The 23,232-nt window shown below is 55.8% G+C and overlaps 7 protein-coding genes across 7 annotated transcripts; 4 read left to right on the top strand and 3 right to left on the bottom strand.

Moving 5' to 3' along the window:
* Positions 1 to 15: 15 nt before the first annotated feature.
* CAOG_04939 (oxidoreductase domain-containing protein) lies at positions 16 to 1,915 on the bottom strand. The gene is made up of 5 exons (XM_004347640.2): positions 1,627 to 1,915; positions 1,261 to 1,380; positions 1,029 to 1,152; positions 713 to 956; positions 16 to 570 (listed from the first exon to the last, which is right to left on the bottom strand). Exons 1-5 carry the CDS (start codon positions 1,810 to 1,812, stop codon positions 105 to 107), a joined length of 1,140 nt encoding a protein of 379 aa, XP_004347690.2. The 5' UTR covers positions 1,813 to 1,915; the 3' UTR covers positions 16 to 104.
* Positions 1,916 to 2,115: 200 nt separating this feature from the next.
* Positions 2,116 to 3,832, top strand: CAOG_04938 (hypothetical protein). Its single transcript, XM_004347639.2, has 3 exons — positions 2,116 to 2,254; positions 2,770 to 3,278; positions 3,396 to 3,832. Exons 1-3 carry the CDS (start codon positions 2,194 to 2,196, stop codon positions 3,621 to 3,623), a joined length of 798 nt encoding a protein of 265 aa, XP_004347689.1. The 5' UTR covers positions 2,116 to 2,193; the 3' UTR covers positions 3,624 to 3,832.
* Positions 3,833 to 3,877: 45 nt separating this feature from the next.
* CAOG_04937 (hypothetical protein) lies at positions 3,878 to 7,127 on the top strand. The gene is made up of 2 exons (XM_004347638.2): positions 3,878 to 3,996; positions 4,751 to 7,127. The coding sequence occupies exons 1-2, from the start codon at positions 3,895 to 3,897 to the stop codon at positions 6,992 to 6,994; spliced, it is 2,346 nt and encodes a 781-aa protein (XP_004347688.2). The 5' UTR covers positions 3,878 to 3,894; the 3' UTR covers positions 6,995 to 7,127.
* Positions 7,035 to 9,742, bottom strand: CAOG_04936 (hypothetical protein). The gene is made up of 3 exons (XM_004347637.2): positions 9,591 to 9,742; positions 8,962 to 9,417; positions 7,035 to 8,781 (listed from the first exon to the last, which is right to left on the bottom strand). The coding sequence occupies exons 1-3, from the start codon at positions 9,735 to 9,737 to the stop codon at positions 7,174 to 7,176; spliced, it is 2,211 nt and encodes a 736-aa protein (XP_004347687.1). The 5' UTR covers positions 9,738 to 9,742; the 3' UTR covers positions 7,035 to 7,173.
* Positions 9,743 to 11,035: 1,293 nt separating this feature from the next.
* CAOG_04935 (pyridine nucleotide-disulfide oxidoreductase) lies at positions 11,036 to 12,226 on the top strand (the record flags this gene model as incomplete). Its single annotated transcript, XM_004347636.1, has 1 exon — positions 11,036 to 12,226. One exon carries the CDS (start codon positions 11,036 to 11,038, stop codon positions 12,224 to 12,226), a length of 1,191 nt encoding a protein of 396 aa, XP_004347686.1.
* A 232-nt stretch (positions 12,227 to 12,458) lies between these two features.
* On the top strand, positions 12,459 to 18,929 carry CAOG_04934 (hypothetical protein). Its single transcript, XM_004347635.2, has 5 exons — positions 12,459 to 13,987; positions 14,126 to 17,359; positions 17,547 to 18,260; positions 18,372 to 18,722; positions 18,828 to 18,929. The coding sequence occupies exons 1-5, from the start codon at positions 12,527 to 12,529 to the stop codon at positions 18,879 to 18,881; spliced, it is 5,814 nt and encodes a 1,937-aa protein (XP_004347685.2). The 5' UTR covers positions 12,459 to 12,526; the 3' UTR covers positions 18,882 to 18,929.
* On the bottom strand, positions 18,871 to 23,217 carry CAOG_04933 (ATP dependent DNA ligase). The gene is made up of 7 exons (XM_004347634.2): positions 22,797 to 23,217; positions 22,588 to 22,661; positions 22,167 to 22,500; positions 22,027 to 22,083; positions 21,724 to 21,945; positions 20,685 to 21,619; positions 18,871 to 20,553 (listed from the first exon to the last, which is right to left on the bottom strand). The coding sequence occupies exons 1-7, from the start codon at positions 23,190 to 23,192 to the stop codon at positions 18,972 to 18,974; spliced, it is 3,600 nt and encodes a 1,199-aa protein (XP_004347684.1). The 5' UTR covers positions 23,193 to 23,217; the 3' UTR covers positions 18,871 to 18,971.
* Between the last annotated feature and the right edge of the window lie 15 nt (positions 23,218 to 23,232).

Raw genomic sequence — 23,232 nt, 5'->3', positions numbered from 1 at the left:
TTTGAAAATACACTGGCCATCGATAGTACTGTCTATTGAACATATTTGTATTGACAATCCCTTGGCTCAGTACAACAAAATGAGACACAAAGTTCACACACAAACTACTTTTCGGCACGAGACTCGCGGATGGACATGCCTGCAGAAGTGTAGATGCTGTCAATCAACCGCATATTCAGCACCGCATCGTGTGCATCGGTGAGGATGGCCGCGCGGTTGTTGTTCAGGGTGGCGTCCGCAAACGCCTCGAGCATCAGACCGTAGGTCGATCGTGCCTTGGTAAAGCTCTCGCTGGTCTTCTTGCCGCTGGCCGTCTTGAGGGTGACATTGTTGTACACCACGTGCGGGGCGAGCCAGTTGGTCGCCGTGATTTGCGCTTGCCCGTTCGCGCCACGAATGTCAATCGAGATGCGAGGGATGAGCGACCACATCGATGTCTCGATCAAGGCCGTGACGGAGCTTCCGCTGGTTGTTTGCAGCTCGGCGCGCATGGACTGGTCGACACGCCCGTCTTTGCGCAAAGGGGTGGCCGTGGCGGACACAATATCGAGCTCTTCTCCGATGAGGTAGCTGAGGGGAGCCAAGAAAGAAGAAAAAGGAAAAGCAAACCGAAAAAAACACCAGAACAACAACACGAGGCTTTAGAAAAGCTGCAGAGGCAGAGAAGCGAGCAAACGCAATTTCGGCTTTTTTTTTTTTTTTTTTTTTTTACCGGACGCAGTTGGCCGTGTAGCAGCCCGTGTCCATCATTGAGCCTCCGCCGAGGTCGTACTGCCAGCGAATGTCGTTGGAGGAAAAGACAGCAAAGGCAAACTTGACGTGCACGTGACGCAGCGGAGACTCCATCGCGTTTGTCAGGATGAGCTCGCGCACGCGTTGAATGAGCGGGTGGTAGCGGTAGTGGAACGCCTCCATCAGGACCTTGCCGGATTTCTCTGCAGCGACGGCCATGGTTTCTGCGTGCGTGAACAACGTGAGGAGTTGAGCGATAAGTGGCAACATTTTTGCTTCAACTTCAACAGCCAAACCTGCTTCCTGGGCATTGTTGGAGATTGGCTTTTCGCACAGGACGTGCTTTCCAGCCTGAAGCGCCTTGATCGTCCATTCGCAGTGGTGGCTATTTGGCAAGCCAATGTAGATTGCATCAATGTCCTAAAAGGCGGAAATCAGACCAACAAAACAAAACAAAAACAAAAAGTCGAGGCTTTTGCTCCATTCGTTCGCTCGTCCAGCATCCAAACTACATGTGATATTGCTTACCGCATCATGAATGAGCTGGTCGTATGTGTCAAACACGCGCGGAATGCCGTGCTTCTTTGCGAACGAGCGTGCACGAGCGACATCGCGCGCAGCAATCGCCGTCACCTCGACCGTCGGTACCTGTGCCAGATGGGGGGGGGGGGGTTTCATGGTTTTGAGGTGGTAAGTTTGAGGTGTTTGGCTGGTCTGCTATGGTTGTCTTGTATCGGAGCACAACGCAACGTATACTAAAAACTCAGAGTTTTTTGTGAGATTGACACTGCCTCACCCTAACCCCTTTCCATTTCCCATACACCACCACCCCGCATCTATTACTCGAGGTTGAGCAACGCCGCATTCTGCCAGGACGGTGTGGCTTGCACAAACCTCGGTCTTGGCAGGGTTGATGACGGCCATTGGCGCAATCCACGACGCGCCGAGCACTCCAAGGCGCAGACGACGGCCTCCTGCTGCGTTGCTGCTGCTGTTGCTGCTGCTGCTGCTGTTGCTGCTGCTATGCGATGGTGCAGTAGCGTCACTTGCACTGCTGGTTGCAGCAGACGTCGATGCCATTGTTCACTCAATTGCACTACTCAAAAAAAAAAACTCAGACAGCAAACGAAAAGAGAAAGAGTGAAAAAGCACTTTCCGTCAATGCATTATTTTATTATCATCGACCAACTGTTCATGTTCCGGGTGTTGGTGGTCGTCTGCTCCTTGCCAATCGCCCCAAATGCAACTCTAATGCATATTCACTGTTAACCCTCCCTTCCTTCCATCCTCTCCCTTCCCCTATTTCGTTGACCTTTTTCTCATTTTGTGACTCTGACGTCTCTATCTCTTTTTGTGTTTTCCATTACACGCGCTCACTCACTCTTTTGAACTCGCTCACTCATTCAACTCCAATTGAATTGTCACCATCACGAATACGCAACACTAAGCAAACAAGCAAACATGTCTGCGCATGTCAATCTGCTCGAGAACAGAGTCAGCCTGGGCGAGCTGGATCGCACTCGTAAGAAAGCCAGAAGCAAGCAGAGGAGTAGCAGGGGGGGCAGTAGTAGAAGGGAGAGCAGACGGAGGTTTAAAAGGGAAGGCCTCAGTAGTGCTCAGTGCTCAACCCCCGTCCCCGACCAACCCAAACTCCAAATGACGGATGCGCTTTGGCATTCGAGCCATTGAGCAAAAAAGCACCTTCGTTGGGGACAAGGGAGAGGTGACCAGATGGGGCTGCTGGGGTAGTGCTGTCGGCCATGTTCCCGCACTCACTCACTCGCTGCTGCACTCCATGCAAGTCCCACCGCACGCGCACTCACAGCGTCACTTTGTCATGCTGGCTGGATTTGCAGAGTCCCTCACTCCCTCTCCCTCATTCACCACGGGGGTTGGATTGGCTGAAGCACTCCGAACTTGAAAGAAAGAAAAAAAAAAAAAAAAAAAGACCGCGCAATTTCTCAGACATCGAGTGCATCAATATTGTTCACACTAACTCATTGAATTTTGACCGTTTTTGATTGCAATTTGCGACAGTGGCATCGGACTCGCTCGAGCGAAGGGCGTCAGACTCGGAGCTCATGAAGCGACAGTCATTCCTGTCGCTGGTCGACGATCTGCACAAGCAAGAGAAGGCTCAATCGGAGCTGAATGGCGAGCATACCGCCTCACGAGGTGTCGCAGAGCCTCAGGCAGGCCACCACTTTCCACCAGTTCCAGCTCATCAGCAAAAACTACTAGACCAACAGCAACCGCAACAATCACTACAACAGCCGTGGCAGCCAGCCTTGGACTACACTCCCACGGTTGTCCAGTATGCTCCCGCCGTCTTCAGGGCCCAGCCGCCAGCACCAATCCCGATACATGGGCAACCGCCTCAGTTTATCATGCAAGTGCTTCCCTCGACTCCGCTGACAACTGCTCCTCCGGCTTCAGCCACACGAGGCAGCACTCGATCCCAGCAACAGCAGCAGCAGCAGCAGCAGCAAGCATCAGCAGCAGCTGCTGCAACATCGCAATGGCACGCGCAAGACGATGACCACAATGTACGTTCGTGAGAGTCTTGCATTGGGTTTACAACATTTGCCAGATTTCCAACTGCTTCTTCTTCTTCTTCTTCTTTTTCTTGTCGTGTGCTCTTTTGGTCTTGTCGTCACCTCTAGGACACGTCGTCGGACGCGGAATCTCAGCATGGATTCTCCACCACTCGACCGGCGGACAAAAAGCAGCGCCGCCTGCAAAAAAACCGCGAGGCTGCCAAGGAGTGCCGAAGAAAGAAGAAGGAGTACATTTCGACGCTCGAAGACCGCGTCAAGGTTCTTGAGCAGCAGAACAGCGCGCTGACGGAGGAAGTCAAGCGACTGCAAGCGGCTCTTGCACAACGGTCCTGAGCGCAATGACGACACCGAGAGCTGTGTGTGTGTGTGTGTGTGTGTGTATGTTGTGAGCCATCTGTTTGTTTGGTTGAGCATGTTAAGGTGGGCTGTCTTGGGTGGCTGATGGCGGTCGATTGAAGCGGCTGTGAATTGTGTCGTTTTGTTTGAAGTGTGTATTTTTCTTCGTTTTTTTTACCTTCCCCGCATCCAAGTCTACTTTTTCATTGAGTTTCAGTTGCTTCGTTTTTCTTGTCCAGTCTTCTTCTTTCTTTGTCTCTCTTCATCAATGTCGACGGCGGACGGCTTCTGCCATACGCTCATCACTTGGGCGCCGATTGGCAAGATTGGCCTGCTGTCGTTTGTCTTTGCCATCATCCAGTTTGTCACGGTAAACCAACAAAAGCGAGGCAACAAAAGCGACGAGCTACATTGCAACAAGGGAGTAACTGGACTGGACTGGAGAGAGAGACGAGAGCCGAGAGACGAGAGAGAGGTAGAAGGGGGGCGGTTTCAAAGTTCACACACAGTGAAGGGGAAGCGAAGGGACTGTCCGGGGGTCCGCCAGCCTCAGCGCAATGAAAGCGAGCGCCAGACAGAGACAGAGTGAGAGCGAGAGAGAGTGAGAGAGAGTCACCAGGGGGAGCGGAAACAGCCACTCTTTGCATATGGGATTGACAATGCAATGCAAAACCAGCTTTTTTCCATTGAATTCAAAAGCAAAACCGCTCTCTCGCTTTGCAGTCGAGGAGGGGAGGGGAGGGGAGTCTGCTTCCCCCATTAAGGGCTGGCGTGTGATCGATGGAGTGGAATGCTTCTTCCCTCCCTTTGGACATCAGAGGACGAATGAAAGCCAGTCAGACAGCAGAGAGACACTGAAAACAAAGAAATGCAATGCAAAACTCAATGAAAAGTGTCGTGGCGCAAAAAAAAAAAAAAAAAAAAAAAAAAAAAAAAAAAAAAAAAAAAAGACGCTCAGACCGAGGCCATGTTTGGCAATACAATGTTCACAATGGTTGATCGCAAAAAGCTCGCCTTGAACAGAACCAGCCAACGAACGAGACCTGGGGAAACTGAAAAAAAATCTCAGACATTCATTTTACTCACCCCGTTTCAATTGCCCTTGCCTCCTCTTACTCCTACAGATCTTGGTAATAGTATTCTGGCTGCACCAGCAGTCCCGACTAGCACTCAAGGGAGACAGCGTGGCGGCTGCACGCCTCATTCTCCCGTTTTACATGGCGACCTTGTACGCATTCGCATTCGCAGACCTCTTCCAGGGCTCCATCAGCATAGGGCTGTCCATCGAAATCGACGGACCGAACGCCGTCCCAGCCAGCATCCTGTATGGCGCCGGATGGGGCTTTTACCACATTGTGCTCGACGGCATTGCCTTCTTTCTCATGCAGCAGGGTGGCGGCACACGCGCCGTCATCCGCGCATGCATTGCCGCGGTCATTTGGGGCGGTGTCATCACCACAACGGTTCACACCTTTGCGTACTATCTCGGAGAGACCCCGCTGTCGCTCGGCTTGCAGCTCGGCTGGGAGTTTGTCACGATCGTCTTTTACCTCGTGATGGCGCTGGCTCCGCTCTCGCACGTCTTCCGGCGCCCGGCGCTCTTTGTTTACTCTGTGTTTTGGATTTGCGAGCGCTCCATGTACGTCATTGCCATCCTGCTCGAGTACTTTGAGATTGACGCAGGCGACTGTCTGTCCATGTTTGTGCTGTGGGTCCTCTTTGGCTGCGTCAAGCCCTTGGTTGTGTATCGCACCCTTCTGCACGACTCCGAGTACTGGCAGGGTCTGTACCAGCCTGCCCCTGTCGAAGATGCAGACATCCGGCGCGCATCCGCTGCTCCTTCCAACGGACCCTCCATGACCCAGTTCCCGCGCGACTCGATCACGTCGTACGACCCAGACGCTGCCTCCGTCTCGATCGACGAGGACCGCGTCTCGCACTACTCTGGCTACCAGCCATACTCGTCGACGTGGCACGACGACACGCAGTCATTGGGCGGCGGTGGTGAACACAACAACAAACGCGCCAGCGGCACCCACAACAATAGCAGCGTGACTGGCTCGCAGCCCGATCGGAATCGCGCCAGTATTACACAGCCACTGCTGGGCACCTCGCTAAGCTCCCACTCTGCGCGCGAGCTTGCGGCGCGCGTGGACGAGCTCCACAAGGGCGTCAACATTATCAACTATGCCTTCTTGTCGATGGACGCCAACCACTTTATCGGCATGGGAGGCTTGTCCAAGGTCTTCCGGGGCGAGCTGCACGGCAGGCCGGTTGCCATCAAGATTGTGTTTTGCGTCGACCTGACGCCAGCCATCATTAGCAACTTTTGTCGCGAGAGCGCCCTGCTGAGCGCGCTCAACCACCCGAATATCGTCAAGGTTGAAGGCGTGTGCATTGTGCCGCCGTCCCTCTGTCTCGTCATGGAGCTCTGCGACTGCTCCTTGTTTGATCGTCTGCGCGATTCCGCCCGGCCTCTGGACTGGTTTACCCGGCTAAGAATCGCCACCGACTGCGCCAAAGGCATTGCGTTTTTGCACGAGCAGCGCATTTTGCACATGGACCTCAAGTCGAGCAACTTTTTGATTGGCGTGGACGGCCTTGCCAAAGTGTCTGATTTCGAGCTTTCACAGCGCGTTCCAGATCGGTCTCATTCCGGCAAATCCGGTCGCCGAGCAACATTCAAGTCAAATAGTCCATCACTACTGCAGCAGCAGCAACAGCAGCAGCAGCAGGAAACACACACCGACCCTGCGTCCGATGCTGCTGCCGCCGCCTCAAGCTCTGCATCTGCATCTGCTTCTTCTTCTTCTTCTTCGAACGCATTCTCTTTGTATGTGGACAATGTTCAAGTCCCGGAAACGGTCAATTGGTCTGCTCCAGAAGTGATATCAAGCGGCATGTTCACAGACAGGTCGGACGTGTACTCGCTGGGCATGGTCTTGTTTGAGATTGTCACTGGCCAAGTGCCCTATGACGACCCACTGTACCGACGCCCGACCGCAAACTCTGGGCCTTCATCGCTCACAAACTCTGGCATCTTTGGAAGCTTGCCCGGGTCGCGCGTGGAATCGCTGAACGATCGCACTCCGTTGCTCCAGGATGTTACAACGCACGCGTCAGCGTCGTCACAGCCAAAGTGGTTTGATCGGTTGCCACGGAACAACCAGTACCTCGCCTTGCTCATCTGCGAACAAAAGTTGCGGCCGTCCATTCCCAGCGACTGCCCGCCTCGATTCACCGCCCTGATGCAAGCGTGTTGGCAGCACGACGCCGAACGTCGGCCAACAGCGTTCGAAGTTGCCGCAGAGCTCCAAGCAATGCTTGAGGAATCAGCTGCGCAAGAACCCAATCTTGTTCCCGTCTAAAAACACGTTTGTTTTGCGATTGTTTATTTTGCTTGTTATTTTTCGGAAAAGTTTATTGATTAACAGATTAGAAATGATTACATCCCCAAAGCGGAAACCTGTATTAATTCATAACAAGCATGAAGAAGAAAGAAAGAAAATTGATGTACATTTTTTTTGTGTGTTGTTGTTGATGTGGCTTAAAAGAACGAAAGCAGGCTGCTGCGACTGGGCGTGGTGGAGGAAGGCCGCGATGCGGGCTGTGCGACAGCTGGGTCGTGCCGCGAAAGAATCGCGCGAGAAATAAGCATGGCATCGTGGAGCGCAACTTTGTGCTTGGTGGCAGAGGCAGCGGCAGCCTCGTCGCGTGACATGGCACCGGAGGATCGTCGACTGCGTAATGCGCCGTTTGCGGGTGCCCCGGCCATGACGGCCAGATCTGGCAGCGAGGCCGTGGAGGTGCTCCTTCGATGGGAGGTCGTTGCGCTAGCACGGCCCGCGCTGCTGGACGACGCAGCGATTGGCCCGGCTTCATGGGCGAACGAGAGCCGGCGTGTCGTGCTGTACGACAATCCACCAACCATGGTCACTTCAGCGGCGGCCGGCGCAGTGTCCACGTGCCAGTCTGCGACACTTCTTGGAACGCGCGATGCACTGTTGGACAGAGACGGTGGCTGTGGAGTGGAAGCACTGGACGAGGTCGACGAGCGAGACACGAAGGATGCCGGCACTTGCCGCAGAGGAGTGAAAGCCGACGTGTTGCTGTACGCTTGCTGGTGTTGGAGTTGCTGCTCGGCCGACACGTGAAGATGCCGTGGGGTTGGTCGAACAGGCTGAGGCGGAGGAGGAGGAGGGGCGGCTGCAGAAGTCTTGGACGAGTGCGACGAGGCTCGGGAGCGAGGCTGCGAGGCTGCGGGCTGGGGTTGACGAGGCTGCGAGACGGGGAGGAGGAGCTGCTGTCGGTGTCCAAGCAATTGCTCCTGGTTGGCAAGCTGCTGTTGGTGTTGAAGCTGCTGGAGTTGCAAGAGCCGCTGTTGTTGTTGCTGCACTTGCTGCTGCAGGACGAGCAGCGCGGCGTACTCGGATTCCACAATGCTGGGCGCCCTGGTTTCGTGCGTGAGAGGGCTGCTGTGGAAGTCCAGATCCGTCAAGGGATCCGAGCTGGCAGACCGCGGCAGTGCCGCAGCGGCGGAGCTCTTGGGCATGTGAAGCGGAGATCCCGGTAGCGAGGCGCTTGTTGGTGGCGGCAGTCCACTCACCGCCGAGGCAATAACGTCGCCAATGGTATCGCTCACGGATGTGCGGTGCGCTGGGCTGTACAACAGGGCCGACGCAGCAGCATGCGCCGCCGCGCTGGGATCGGTACTGCTTGGCTTGGGCGGCGTAGCGGGAGCTCGTGGCGGCACACCCAGCATCGGCGGACTCGCGTCCGGTGCAATGGCTCCGTGTGGCTGCTGCGCTGGCGGCGCGGCAACGTCGTGCTCGTCAAACTCGGAGCCGAGGAATGGCGACGATCCGAGCGACGAGCCCCGCGACGAAGTAAAGCGATGGGCAACACCCGTGTCCGCACTGCTCGTTGAATAGGGATACATGGTCGCCGCCGAGTTGCTCAGCGTGGCCAAATGAGCAGTGATGGTATTGCGCGACGGATTGAGCAACTCGGCAACCTCGTTTTCGGGATCTTCGGTGCCCGACATGGTACTTAGCACAGACTGGAGCGAGAAGGATGTTGCTCTACTCCTTGGTGGAGATGACGAAGGTGTGACGAACGGTGTCGTATCCGGGTGCCATTCGGTCGGGTCTTGTTTCTGGCGCGCAAAAAAAAAAACCAAACAAAGCAAAGCGAAAAACAAACAAGTTAGGTCTTCCTTCTCCGCAGTGCACACACACACACACACACACACACACACACACACACACACACACACACACACACACACACACACACACACACAACATACAACACCCCCCCCCTCCTCTTGAATTACCTTTGTTGTATCGTTCACCTCCTTGCCGAGGGAAATAAGATGGACCATCCGGGGCAGATCGTGGTTGACGAGGATTCGCAGCTGCTCTTCAATCATGTTTTGCAGCTGCCGCTTGACGTTGGCCTGGTCGTCGAATGTCGTGTTGACCTTGACGCTTTTGAGGGGATCGCTCTTGAACGAGAGCGAGACGCCCGTCTTGAGGCCGACGTCCAGCACGCAGACGCCGTTCAATCGAAACGCGCTGATGCGGACCTCCATGGGGACCACCAGCCGCTTGTTTGCAGCCAGAATGCCGTGTCTTGTGATTGCCGACCTCGGCTTGGTCGGGTGGATTGGGTTTGCTTGAGCCTTCGTGTGCAGTACAATGTGTGCGTCGCCGGCGTAGGCCAGCTCAAAGATGCCTCGGAAGTGATCCGCGCCAATCTCGCAGATTTCGAGAATAGAGAGCTCTGGGGGCTATTTCAAGCACAAGTGTCGTGAGTGCATGGGTGATGTTCGATGTCGTACCATTGTGGTGCAGCAAGCAGTGCAGTCGAGCAGCACTCCACTTGCAGCCCCTTCCTCCACTTCCAACCAACTTTTTCCGCACTTTCCAATGGGAGCAAGCGGACGCTTTCACGTTGGCTTACAGTGGTGCCGAGGTGCAGCTCGTGGACAATAATGTCGTCGGCAATGGCTGGATGACGATCGCCCTTGTTCAGTGCAGCAGTCATCTCGCGCCGTGCTTCGGCTAGCAGCGTCGGGTCAAACGGTCCCCAGTTGAACCGGAAGGCCATCGTTGGATAGAGGCAGGGCAGGAGAGTCAGGGTCCTAGGGAGAATGGGGGAGGGATTTGGGGATTTGGGGGGTTAGGGTTAGGATGAGAGCTCAGTCTGAGAATCAGCGACTGAATAGTGGATAGTGAAAAAGTGAATAGGGAAACAGAATGGTGACTGAATCATTTTTACATTGGATCATGGATCACTGCATTGACATCGCATCACCTACGAAACATCAAGTCAATCAGGCTGACGGGACTGGTCGTCGCTTTTCGACAATTTCAGTGCCAGGCTTGCAGGACGGCAAAGCGCGCCAAAGTGCATCGAATCGAACATCAGAGATATCTTGTGAATCCATCAAGGACAGCATGGCTATGTGAGTCGAAAGGAGCGTCAAGTTTTGGAAGAAGTGCAGCAGTTTTGCCAGTGATCAACTTGGGGGATGGCACTTCTTTGTGGCTCGTTGAGCTTCTGCTGAGCTGTGCAAGTCTGAATACTCCTCTGATGCGATTGAAACCAAAGTCCTTGAGGAGAGGGGAGGGGGAGCGCGGGGGTGTGGCGCTTTTGGAAGTTGCATCCGCCACGAGTGTGTTTTGCCATCCAATCTTGCCCCTCCGAGCAGCCTCTCACACAACGCACAAGCAGAAGAATACAATGGAGAGCAGTACGTCCAACATGGCGCTCGAACCAAAGCTCCAACACAAGCACACAAGGCTCGAGAAATACAACAAACAACAGGAAGCACGGAGAAAAGCGGAGGATTGCGCGAGCCTCGACCACTTTCCCTCGACTGTCCGCTTTGCTCCAGTCTGCCGATCTCCAGTGCCTGTCGAGGCCTCGTAGACCGCAAAGACGAGGCCTTTTAGTACGCTGCATGTCACCTGCAATTTTATGGGGTTTTACGGGACGCAGGATGAGGTTTTACAAGATTTACAGTTCAGCGGAAGTTTTGTTCCATTGGGATTGCGTGAGCCTCGACCACTTGTACTCTGCCGGCTCCTCCGCTCGTTGTTCCCGCAAACCCCGCTTCAAAAGCCAGCAGTGCCTCGATTAGGAAGAGGCTCACTCTCGCAATTTTTGAACTAGTTTCATCGAACATTTTGGTTGTGTTTCGGAGGCATTCAGAAAAACGAGTAAGGCAAAGGACGAACAATGTTGGATGTTTGATGTTGGATGTTGGATCGAAGGGTTCAGGTCGATTATCTGAGAATAAGGAAATGGGGCAAAAGGCAGTATCATCCTGACTTTGCGCTGCCGTTTTCACACCAGACTCTCGATTTCACATCAACAAGCAAGCAAGCAATCAAGAAACAAAAATGTCTGCAACACAGAAACAGCAACATCACGTCGTGATTGTCGGCATGCAGTTTGCCGGATCGGCAGTGCTCAAGGCGCTCATCAAAAACCCACAGGTGCGCATCACCATTGTCGATTCAAAGGACTACTTTGACCTCAATCTGGCAACCCCGCGCGTGCTGGTGCAGCCTGCCATTGCAGAGGCAACGCTGCTCCCGCACGCAACCTGGATTGCCAACCTTGCTCCACAATTCGCCGGTCGCGTCTCGTTTGTGCACGCGCGAATGACCAGAGTGGCATCGACGGCCATCACCGTGCAGCTCGTTGCCACCCAGGCGCTGCAGGACATTGCCTTTGACTTCCTTGTGTTGGCGACCGGATTGGGTGCCGACTACACCAACTCCTTGTTCAAGGCGACTCGCCTCGACGAGACGAGCGCCAAGCGTGTCGCCGCCTTGCAGTCACACAACGCGCGCCTGCTGCCCGCCAAGAAGATTCTCGTTGTGGGAGGAGGCGCGGTTGGCGTTGAAGTTGCCGCGGAAATTGCCACAGACTACCCAGACAAGACCGTCACGCTGGTGCACAGCGGATCCGAGCTGGTAAAGCTCGACCCGAAGAGCAGCAAAGCAGACACGCACGCACGCAAGTTCCTGACCTCGCACAATGTGCAACTGGTGCTTTCAGACCGCATCGACCGCGATGCTGCCAACCAGGCGGCTGCCCTTGCCAGCCACGAAACCCCGCAGACGCTGAAAACCGAGAAGGGAGCTGAGATTACCGCAGACCTCGTCATTGTTGCCCTTCCGCCCAAGGCAGCCGGCGTGTCTGGCGCGCTGTCTGAAAGCTTCCCCGGAGCCATCGACGAGCAAGGCTTGCTGAAGGTCGACCAGTACCTGCGCGTTGCCTCTGCTGGCAACAACAACATTTTTGCCGCAGGCGATGTGACGAACGCCGACGACAAGTTTGCCCATCGCGCCACTGCAGCTGGTGCAGTGGTGGCAGCCAACATTCTCGCCACAATCAAGAAGCCTGCGCAACCGTCGCTCAAAACATACAGCCGGCTCGCTTCGCCAGTCTTTGCCATCAGCATGGGTCGGACCTACGGCTTTGGCCGCCTGCCTCTGCTCGGATACTCGCATGGCTGGCTTGTCACGAGCGTCAAGAGCAAGCAAATGTTTGTGAATGCTGTGCCCTCGACGTTCAAGATTTGAGCGTGCGTTGGTGAAGAGACTATTGATTTGATTTGCGATTAAAAGCCGATATTGCCCTGCATCTATGCCCTCATACTGTACTAGTACCTCCAGCAGCAGCAGCAGCAGTGTCAGTGTCTCGTGCAATGGTGCAATGGAGAACATCCCTCCCCAGTGTTCAGTGAGAAAGAGGGCGCTCTGGTGATCAATCCGTTTGTGAATGTTGGCTCAGTTCTCAGTCTTCTTTGCTTTTCTTCTTTCTTAGTTCTTTTTTTTTCTTATTTCTTTATTTGTTTCTTCTGAGTTTTGTTGTTTGCCAAAATGTTCAAAGGGCTCAAGAACAAGGTTGCTCAGCAACAGCAACAGCAACAGCAGCAACAGCAGCAGCAACAGCCAGCCACCAGCACCCCTACGGATCCACTGACGAACGCTGCTCATCCCACCACCACTCATACTCCGAGCAATGGTGGTGATGGCCTCGATGGGTCGCAATCGGACGACTCGGCGCCGAATCGCAGATCTTCCATTCCCGCCACCAACGCAGCCGATCCACTCAATGCGACTACCACCACAACTTCTTCATCGACGGATGTTGCGACGGACGTGCTTGTCGACCTGTCAACGCCGCCCGCAACGCCAGCCAAAGCGAAGCACCAGCAGCATCAGCACCAGCAGCAGCAATCGGGCGACGTGGCTGTGATTGCGCCGCCAGCGACCCCGCACACGGCCCAGCGAAGCCCAGCGACAACAACAACAACAACACCAGCAGCAGCAGCAGCAGCAGCAGCAGACTCCAGCGTTGGGACGGCGGAGGGCGAGGACGGCAAGCAGACCACCGCCGCCCTCGCTGCTTCGGCCAACCCGGAGAGCATGTCGCGCGCAGAGCTCGTGCAGGCGTACCAGCTCAAGGCAGAGAAGCTCAAGGCGTACGAAGGCAAGCTCAAGACGCTGTGGGCGACATGCAAGGAGCTCAAGGCCGAGAAGGAAGCGCTCACCGCCAAGGTCACCGAGCGCTCCTCGGCCGACGAAGCCAGCAAGATTGCACTGGAAAAGCTCGAAAAGCAACTCGAAGCGCAGCAGGACGCTGCAGCACGCAGGGTGCGCGAGCTCAACGAGGAGAAGCGCCTCGACGCGCTGGCAAAGCAGTCCCTTGCGACAAACTTCCAGAGCGAACTCGCTGCCCGTGAGGCCGAGCTCAACTCTGCATTGGAGGCCGCCGCTTCAGCGACAATCGCAGCGTCTGCTCGTGAAGCAGAGCTCGCTCAGAAGGCGGCGCAAGTCGCTCGTCTCGACCAGCAGCTGGCCGACGCGACCAAGGTGCAGCAGGAGATTGGCGCCAAGCTCGAGTCCCGTGAATTGGATCTCGCGCAGTTGAAGAGCACAGAGCAAGCGCGCGAGCAGCAGGCGGTCTTGCTGCAGCAGCAACTTGCAGCCAAGGAGCAGCAAGTAGCGTCGCTCACGGGCATCCGAGAGACCAACGAGGGCGAACTCGCCCATCTCCATGCTCAGCTCGAGCAGATTCGTGAGCAAAACGCAGCAGCAACCGCAAAGCAGGGCGCGCGGATCCAAGAATTGGAAGCGATTGCAGCTAGCGCGAGCCAGACTGCTTCTCCGCAAGTCTCGGAAGAGCAGATCACGGCAGCGCTTCAAGCAACCCACCAGACGCAAATTGAGCAGCTCGAGCGAGACTGGCGAGCAAAGCACCAAGAGCTGCAAGCGATGCTGGACAAGTCAACCGAGGACTACGCAACTTTGACCCGTCAACTGGACGAGGAGCGCAAGGCGGCCGCGCAAGACAAGCACGAGGTTGAGAGTGCTCTGGCCACCATCGCTCAGCTTCGCGCAGATTTGGAACAGCAAGCCTCGCATGCTCAAACCCAGTTGGCGGAGGTGACCCATCAGCTCGAGGAGGAGCGCAAGGCGGCCGCGCAAGACAAGCACGATGGTGAGAGTGCTCTGACGACCATCGCTCAGCTTCGCGCAGATTTGGAACAGCAGGCCTCGCTTGCCCAGACCCAGCTGGCGGAGGTGCGCCAAGCAACGGAACAAACAATGGCTGAGCAGCATTCAGCTTCTCTGACGCAACTGCGCGCTGAGCTTGCGCAGGAGTTGGCTACTTCTCAGGCCAAGCTTCACGAGCATCTGGAATCATCAAAGGCCTCGGCAGACCAAGCAGAGACCCGCGCGTCACAACTGCAGGCCTCGCTGGAAGAAGCACAACAGGGCAAACAGCAAGCCTTGGACTCGTTGGCGAGCGTGCAAAGCCAACTTGCCCAGGAGACGCAAGCTGCCCAACAAGCGCAAGCCAAGCTTGTCGAGCTGACGAACGCACACAACTCTCTGCTTGCCGATATCGCTCAATCCTCCGATGCGAATGGAGCTGCGACCGCGCAATTGCAGCAGCAGCTAGCCGAGGCCCGAACTCAGCTCGAGTCGCTCGCACAGGAGTGCGCAGCAGCCAAGGCCGCAGCCTCAGATACTCAACGTGAACTGGAACTGGCAGGCAACGCTCGCGCTGCCTCCGCCGACGAGCTGGCATCGGCTTTGTTGGCACGGGATCAGCTGGAAGCCAAAGCGGGCGGTTTGGCCACCGACCTGGCCACCCTCCAACAGCAGCTTGCATCCGAAGTCACAGAGCGTGAACGTTTGGCATCGGGCGCTGCATCCGATAGCGACAATCTGCGGTCTGAACTGTCGGAGAAGTCGGCGACGTTGGCTCAGCTATCAGCTCAGCTTGAGCAAGCAACAACAGAGTGCAATGCGCTGCGAGATGCCGAGAGCGCCGAGCGCGATGCAAAGCTGGCCGCTCAAGCCGACGTTCAGCGCGTTTCGCAACAACTGGACGAAACCCGGCAGCAACTCGATGTCCACCGCGCCGAGCACGACGCTCTCACCACACAACACCAAGCGTCGACGGCCGATCACGCTACCGAAAGGCAAACCCTCTCGCAAACAATCGCATCGCTGCAGCAGCAACTCGACACAGCGTCTGCCAACGCGGCTACCCATGAGACTGCGCTGACCCAGCTGCGCGAAGAAGATGCCGAACGAAAGACCAAGTTTGCCAATTTGAAACGGAATGCCGAGGAGTTGAAGCGACGGTATGACGCCCAAAAGGCGCAAATCGATCAACTGCAGGCGCAAGTCTCCGACGGCGAGGCAGCACGGCAGAAAGACGCCGACGACTCGCGCACTCGTCTCCAAGAAGCCGAGCAGCGTTTGGTCGGAGCGTCTGCCGATGCCGAGGCCCTACGCGCTGACCTGCTGGCATCGCAAGAGCGTGCGGATGCGCTCGTTCGTCAAATTGAGCAGTCCGGTGACGCGGTTGCGCAAGCCGCGGCCAGCGAGCGAGAGCAGATGGAGCAAAAGGTCGGCGAACTTCGCCAGCAAGTGGCCGAAGTGACACGTCAGTTGAACGAGAGCGTCACCCGCGAGCGCCAACTGTCTGAAACGACTGCCGCTGCTGCCACCCGTGCATCTGAGCAACACGATGCGACAGTCCAGCGCCTGAATGCCGACATTGAAGGGCTTCAGCGCGAGCACGCGGCTGCAGTCAGCCATCACGCTGAAGAACTGCAACAGCTTGCAGACCTCCACCGACAGGCCCTCGAGAACGCTCAAGTTGGTCGCGAGAAGGACGTGGTGGAACAAGTCCAGGCCCTCCGAGTAGAGCTTGCGCAGCAGCATGCCACAGAGCTCGAATCCGTGCTCGCCAGCCACACCGCGCTGGTCGCCGAGCTGAAGGCAAACTCGCAATCCAACACAGCCACCCACGAGCAAGCTTTGGACGAAATGCGTGCAGCACACATTCAAGAATTGAGCGCGCTGGCCGCCGAGCGCGCAGCCGAGCAGGCATCCGCTGAAGCGTCGTTGGCCACTCTGCAGCAAGGTGCCGTGGCGTCAAGCCAGAAAATTCAAGAACTCGAGCAGCAGCAGGCCGCAGACGCGACCCAAGTGGCTCAATTGACCGCAGAGCTGCAGCGCGCACGCGAAGAACTGTTGCAGAGCCAGTCGCAGATCGCCCAGGAGGCTGGTGGCGTGTCCCAGCTTCGAGTAGATAACGAGAGTCTGGCGCTGCGATTGGCTGAAGCAGAGCAAGGTGCTGCTCAGTTGAAGTCAGAGACGCTTGATTTGCACGACTCGCTGCGGACTGCGAACGAACAGCTCCTTGAGGCAAGGGCGTTGGTGGAAACGATGACGACAGAGCGCAACGAGCTCAACGAGCGACACCAGCACGCTATCGCCGACCAGCAGACCGCCATGACTGCCGAGCGAGACGAGGCCGTCAACCGCCTGCTTGCCGAGGTGCAGGGCGCGAAAGCAGAGCAGGAAGCAGCGACTACCCGCCTGCAAGAGTGTCAAGCACAGTTGGCTACTGCTGCTGCAGAGTCGGCAGCGCTCTCGCAGCAGGTTCTTGAACTCCAGGCCCAGGCGGAAACCTCGTCTGCGGATTTGGCCCGCGCCTCCAGCGAGCAATCGTCTGTGGTGCAACAGCTGACAGCAGAACGCGACGCTACCCTTCTCGAGCTCACTGCTGGTCGCACGCAGTTGGATGCAGCCCGACAAGAACTGGAATCGCTGCGCTCTGAGCGCGACAAACTTGCCTCGGAGCTCAAGGACAGCAATGACGCGCTCCAGGATGCAACCCGGCTGGCGTCCTCCAGCGCGAGCGAGAAGGAAAGTGAGCTCGCAGTCGTCACGGACAAGTTCAAGCGTGCCATCGCCAAGCTCAAGGCTAACAAGGAAGAGATGGAAACTAGCGCCAAGGAACTTGAGAGCCGCACCGCAGACCTCGCGTCTGCCCGTCTTTTGCTCGGCGAAGCGCAAGCTGACGTCCGCACCCAGCAAGAGCTCGCTCAAGCCAAGCACGCCGAGCTGGAGGACTTGAAGGCCACCTCGCTTTCGACCATTGAGCGATTGCAAGAGAGCCTTGCTGCCGCCACAGCATCGATGGACGAGCGCAGCACTGCAGCTGCGACCGAGCTCTCGGACAAGACCACTCGCCTCAACGCCACCCTCGCTCAAATTGAGCGTCTCCACGCTGAACGCTCGGCATCGTCGGATCAAATTGCCCAGCTCCAAGCGCAATCTGCCGCCGATCAGCAGTTGAGCCGATCGGCCAACCAAGAGCTCGAGAAGCGCAACGCCGAGTTGGTAAGGCGTCATTGCATTGTTGAGAGCTGCTGGAGTTGATTTTGTGTTGTTCGTTTGCTAGATTTTCACTCATCCTCTTTTTTTTTTTTTTTTTTGTTTGTTTGTTGTTTGTTTGTTTGTTTGTTTGTTTGTTTTTTGTTTGTTTGTTTTTGTTTGTTTTTGCTCTGTGTTGCTGCGCAAACTACAGACCGAAGCGCACGAACAACTCGCAACAAGTGCCGCCAAGGTGGCCGAGCTCAGCGAGCAACTGCAGGTGGCCAAGCGAACGCTGTCCACACTGGAGGATCGCGCCCGAGGCACGGAACAGTCGGCGACCGCCGTGGAGGCGCGTGCAGAGGAGCTCGAGACGCTCCTGTCCATGAAAGACAGCGAGTTGCGCGATTTGGAGGGTCGTAGTGTGGAGCGTGAGCTTCGCGCCAATGCTCTGCAAGAGGCACTCGCTGCTGCGACGGCTCGTCAGCGAGAACTCGAGACGGCGCGTGAAGCACTCGAGGAGTCCACTGCCGTTCAGTCGGGCACCCTCGCTGCCAAGGAAGCGCTCGTCCTGACACTGAACGATCGCATCAACGAAAACGAGGCTGCTCTCGAGGCCAAAGCCGCCGAGATTGTCACGCTGTCGTCCAAGTTGAGCATGCTGGAAGACAACGTCGTTGCCCTGCGTCGCGAGCGCGAGTTGGAAGTCGAGCGTCTCAAGCGCGAAGGCGACGAACAAAAGAATGCCGACGATGCGCGCCAAACTGCCCAAGTGACGGAGCTTCGCGAAACCATTGCCGCCTTGACAACCAGCAAGACGGAGCTCGAGGACAAGCTGCAAGACCAAACGGTTGACGCTCAGAGGCAAGCCAAGCTTCAAGCTCAGCACATTGCCGATCTCAAGCGAATGCTCCAGAAGGGTTTGGGGGTAAGCCAATCTTTGCAGGATTTGCAGGTCTTTCTGTTGCTCCAAAGATTTGACTTGTTTTTTTCCTGTTTTGTTGAATTCCGCTCTGCTTTGTGGTTTTTTGTGCGATAGAAATCCGGCTCCGTGCCTCCACCTTCCGGCCAAGCAGCTCAGTCTGACGACTCGCCAGTGCTGTCGAATGGCAGCTCTCCAGGTGTGTCGGTTGTCAACCTCACAGGATTGGCGACGAACGAGCCTTCAAGCCCCCAGCCTGCAGCGGCAGCACCCAGCTTGCCAAGCATGCCATCCATCCCTGGCTTCCAGCTCAGCCAAGAGGAGCTCGAGTACCTCAAATACGTTGTCATCAAGGCTCTGTCGACATCCTCGCCGAACGAGTCCACCTACCTCGTCAACGCGCTTGCAACGATTCTCAAGTTCACCCCGAAGCAGTTGGACACTGTCAATGAGTCGTTAAAGTCCAAGGTGAGTGTAGTAGGCAGAGAGAGGGGTCGGTTGCAAGTTGCATGGAGGGCAAGCTCGTTTCACTCACTGTTCGTGCTTTTGCTCTTTTCGTTTCTTTCTGGGCAGCAATCCTGGTTTGGAGGATGGATCAAGGTCAATCAGAACACGCTTGGAAATTAATCATTTTATTCATTTTATGTTTGAAAATATACATGTTGGAAACTAGAACAAAACAAAACTAGTAGTAGAGCGTCATCTCTTGTCGCCGCCCTAAAATTGCTGAGACGCTCGAACGGGCCGTTGGGAGGCGAACGCCAGAGCTGGGGCTTTGCGGCGACGAATCAATCCGGTGGTCAAGTGAGACAGGTCGCTGTCGGACTGGCTGTCGCTCTCCAATTCCGCAACTTGTGCAGTTCGCTTGGTCCCTCGAGAAAGTGAGGTGTCTGAGAATCGGGACGAGTCGCTCCAGTCCGACCTGTCTCCCCATCGCTGGTGATGATCGCTGGTCGGAGGATTGGTGCTCATGTCGTCTTCCGTCTCATCAGTTTCTGCGTGCTCCACGTGAGACACAAGCCCGGCTGCCTGCATGCCGCTGACAGTCCAGCCGACAGGATGATAGGACCGTTCATCCACAAGTCCGCCTGCGTTCACACAGTCCGAAACCCAGGCCGACGAAACCACACGAGGACGCCGCCTCAAGTTGCCCGTCAGTTTGGAGATGGCGGGCAAACGGGAGTGGTCTTCGTCGCTCAGAACGATGTGCGTGACTGAGGAATCAATGTAATCCACCACCACGGCTCCATGTCGCACCAGACGCAACGCGACCAGATCCAGCGCACAGAAGGGGATGGCGTCAGCGCGAACGCCCAGGATTGTCGTTGTCGGTGTTGCTGTCGTTGCAGCTGCAGCGTGCCCGCTCTGCTTTTTGCTGGAGCTGGCTGCCGACCGACTCCGCGTGGCCTTGTTGGACCCGTCGGCAGACTCGACAGATGATCCAAGGGACGACGCATTTGAGGAATGGTGGTGGCTTGACTGAAGATGGCTAAACCGGTCGAGATACATGGTCAAGCCGCGGAAAAGCCCTTGGATTTCGTCGGGAAAGCACTCGTCCTCGATCTCAGCAATGGTCTGGTTCAATTCCTGCGCATCAGTGCGCCCCGGAACGACGCCTTTGGGCGGATCGGGAGTCGCCATCGATGCAAAGACGGTTCTCAGAGTAGCCTCGTCCGTGTCCTCGAAATAACTGTCCCCAAACGCGTCGAAAAACTTGGCAACCTCCACACGCGTGAGCTCGGTGGCAAAGATGAGCATTGTCGGTCGCTTGGGCACGACCCGCTTTTCCTTGACACACTCGTCAATCCACGAGGGTCGCACGATATCGCAAACCCCTGCTGCTTTAATGTTCTTGACGCGCACCGCTTGCTCCTGGTGGGCGATTGCAACCACATGGGCGACTTGCGAACGCGGAGGGTTTTGGATGAGTTCGCCACCATGGCGTGCAATGAGCTTTTCGAGCTCGTTCTTGTCTCGATCCGCCGAGCCGTTGACCACGTAGAAGGTCAGCCCCTGGAACAGCTCGGAATCAATCTTGACGCCAGAAAGGTCGGCGCCACGGAAGGACGCCAGCACGGTGCGAGTTTTGGAGGTGCCCGCCGCCACGCCCGCCCCGCCCGCCTTTTGCTTGCGGCCGCCCTTCTCGCCATCTCCCGACAGAAAGTGGGTCGTCGCCAACCGACCTTGGCCAACACGGTAGGCATGATCCAGCTCGGTGGTTGTCATGCAATCAGACCACTCCTTGTCCGTGCGGAAGCACTCGAGTCGCGGGAATCGAAGCGTAAACCCGCACTTGTACCTGAACAAGCAAGTGCAGAAATTACAAAACAGAAAAAAGGCATTGTTGGAAATGAACGGGCCATCAAACATCATCCAACAAAAAACATTGCAACGCACAACTTTTGTTGTTGTTGTTTTTTTTTGTCTCACTTTTCGGTGGGAGTAATTTCAGCCGCACGGATTTGGACAATGCGCGAATGGCGAGGCTCAATCCAGACGTCGGGACGCTCCTTGAAGCCCGTGGCAAGAAGAATCTGGGAGGGCGGATTTTGGGTGTCGAACGGATGCCAGTGGGGCTCGAGTTGCTCGCCAAACTCTTTCAGTTGCGACATGCTGTAGCCGGTACCAACTTTGCAAAACGAGTGAAACACTGTTGGCGGCTCTTGTGGATTGGCAGGTGGGACGGCGACGGCGCACATAAAGTGGGAAACCATGCCTCCGCGCCGCTTTCCGATGCCGTAGTAACCGCCGACAATGAGCACATCGAGCTCGGCAAAGGAGTCGCCGTACTCGGGTTTGATCTTGTACCAACCGCCATCGCGCTTGTCGGGTGCGTAGGTGCTTTTCATGTTCTTCACCATGACACCCTCTTCACGATTGTCGATGGCCTCGTTCAAAAAGTCGATAATCTCCTGGGAAGTGGTGCCCGTCCGCTGGTCGGCAAACATGATTCGACCGGTGATGGGCGTAAAGACCTTCCGGAGTGTTCGCAGGCGCTCAATCAACGGCATGTTGCAGAGCGAGGTGCCGTTCAAGAAGACAATGTCAAAGACGACATAGCACGGTCGCTGCTCATCCGTGCCAGCAAAGGACTTGACGTCGGCGCTGCTCTTTGGCACAAAGCAATCAAGCTTGGTGTCATACAAGATCATTTCGCCGTCCAAAATAACGTCGGTGACTCCCGGCTTGAAGGCGTTGTGCACGTACTGCGTGATGGTGCCGCAATCAGGTGAGAATCCATACTTGTCCGAGTAATTGATGGATTTGCGCGACCAGTATTGGTACTTGTCGCCCTGCTTGTGCATCATGACGCGATCGCCATCGAACTTGATTTCCATAAAGAATGTGCCCAGCTTGTCAGCGATCTGCGTCGGGAGCGCAAAAAAATGATGTGACGGTGAGTGACAATGTTTATGCTTTGATCGACATGGCAAAAAGCAAAAAAAGAAAAAAAAAGTCGTCGCTCTACCTTGCTGATGTTCTCGCGCATCGCCAACATTGGGCGGAAGGGATGGAACAGAGACACATCGTTCGACACGAGTCGTTTTGTGGGATCACGCAGCTGCCAACACACGCGTCGCAGATTCGAGCAGACGTTGAACAAGTCGACAGCGTCTTGATGGAAGGTTTTGAGCACGGTTTGGGCTGACATGCCGCACTTGACGTCCTTTCCGATGATTCGAATCAGCCACTGTGAAGAGCATTGCCAATGCGTGTTGTTAGTTATCGACACCAATCGTTCGAGCGAGCGAGCAAACAAACAACACCACACCTTTTGCTCGCGCGCAGTCGAGCGGAACAGCATGGATCGCAGGGTGTCTTTCACGCCCTGATTTGCATAAATCCAACAACCGAGTGTGTGTGAGAGAGAATCTATTCACTGCTGTCAACGGAAACGAGCAGAAGACATACCGGACGATTGTTTGACATGTACTCGGTCGCCAGCTGGTCGAGCAGCGTGTTGACGTCGGTGACGGTCAGAGGATTGCTGGGGCGATCAGCAAGTCGCCGCTGAAGGACAAAGAACGCGACCATGGCGAAATCGCCGGCCGACTGGCGGTTGTGTTGTGGCTTTGTGTAATTTTTCAGCTTGTTGTAGTCCTCGGAGCCGCGCACAATGCCAAGAATGTCTGAGTAGTACTTGGCTAGCATGGCGTCTTTGATGCCATACATGCCTCTCTCGCGGTCAAACGACGGCAGCAGCAACCGGACGATCGGGAAGACGGTTGTGTTTGGGTTGCTTTTGCTGTGTGTGATTGTTTCAGCAACTCGGTTAGTTTGCTCTGCTGAGATTTCTTAGCACAACACTGCATTGCTTTTTTTCTTTTTTTACCCATTCTCGCGCCATCGTTGGAGGAAGCTTCCAAGCACATTCTGCTTGACGGAACGCTTTGTGTCTGACGAAATCTGATCACCATTTTGTAACAACAAAAAGTTTAGTATTTTGATCAGAACAGCTCAGAACGTAATTGTTTCGGGTGTTTTGCTCAAAAGTTGCACGCAATTGTCATCCTGCTGAGAAACGCCTGTTTTGGGGGTTACCTGCTCGAGCAGCGTTGCGACGGCAGCGAATGGGACGCTGTCGCCGCAGTTGCCCTCTGGCGGAATGTCCGAGTTGTCCATGCGGCGGTGGTCTGCGAGGTCGCCCGTGGCTGGGTTGAGCACGCCTCCGTCGCTGCGATCGCTCGCTGGATGATGCTTGTCGTCGTCGTCGTCGTCGTCTTTGTCATCGTCATTCTGAGCGTCATCGTCTGCAGCGTCGGCCTTCTTGGCATGGAAGTGCAGCCCGGAAGCAGAAGCCTTGTTGGACGCTCGATTGCCGAGCAGCAGACGCGGGTCAGCAGCACCAGCAGCAGCAGCACCAGCAGCAGCAGCATCGGAGCTTGGCGGCTCGATTTTGACGCCAACCAGCCGACGCTCTCCCAGACTGCCGCTCATCAGCAATCACACACTCACACTAAGAATGACTGAGACAAGA

The sequence above is a fragment of the Capsaspora owczarzaki genome, assembly GCF_000151315.2.
Source record: "Capsaspora owczarzaki ATCC 30864 unplaced genomic scaffold supercont2.7, whole genome shotgun sequence".
In the NCBI taxonomy this organism is placed as follows: domain Eukaryota; class Filasterea; order Ministeriida; family Capsasporidae; genus Capsaspora; species Capsaspora owczarzaki.
The sequence above is the reverse complement of the archived record's forward strand: the minus strand, read 5'-3'. Positions and strand labels throughout refer to the sequence as shown.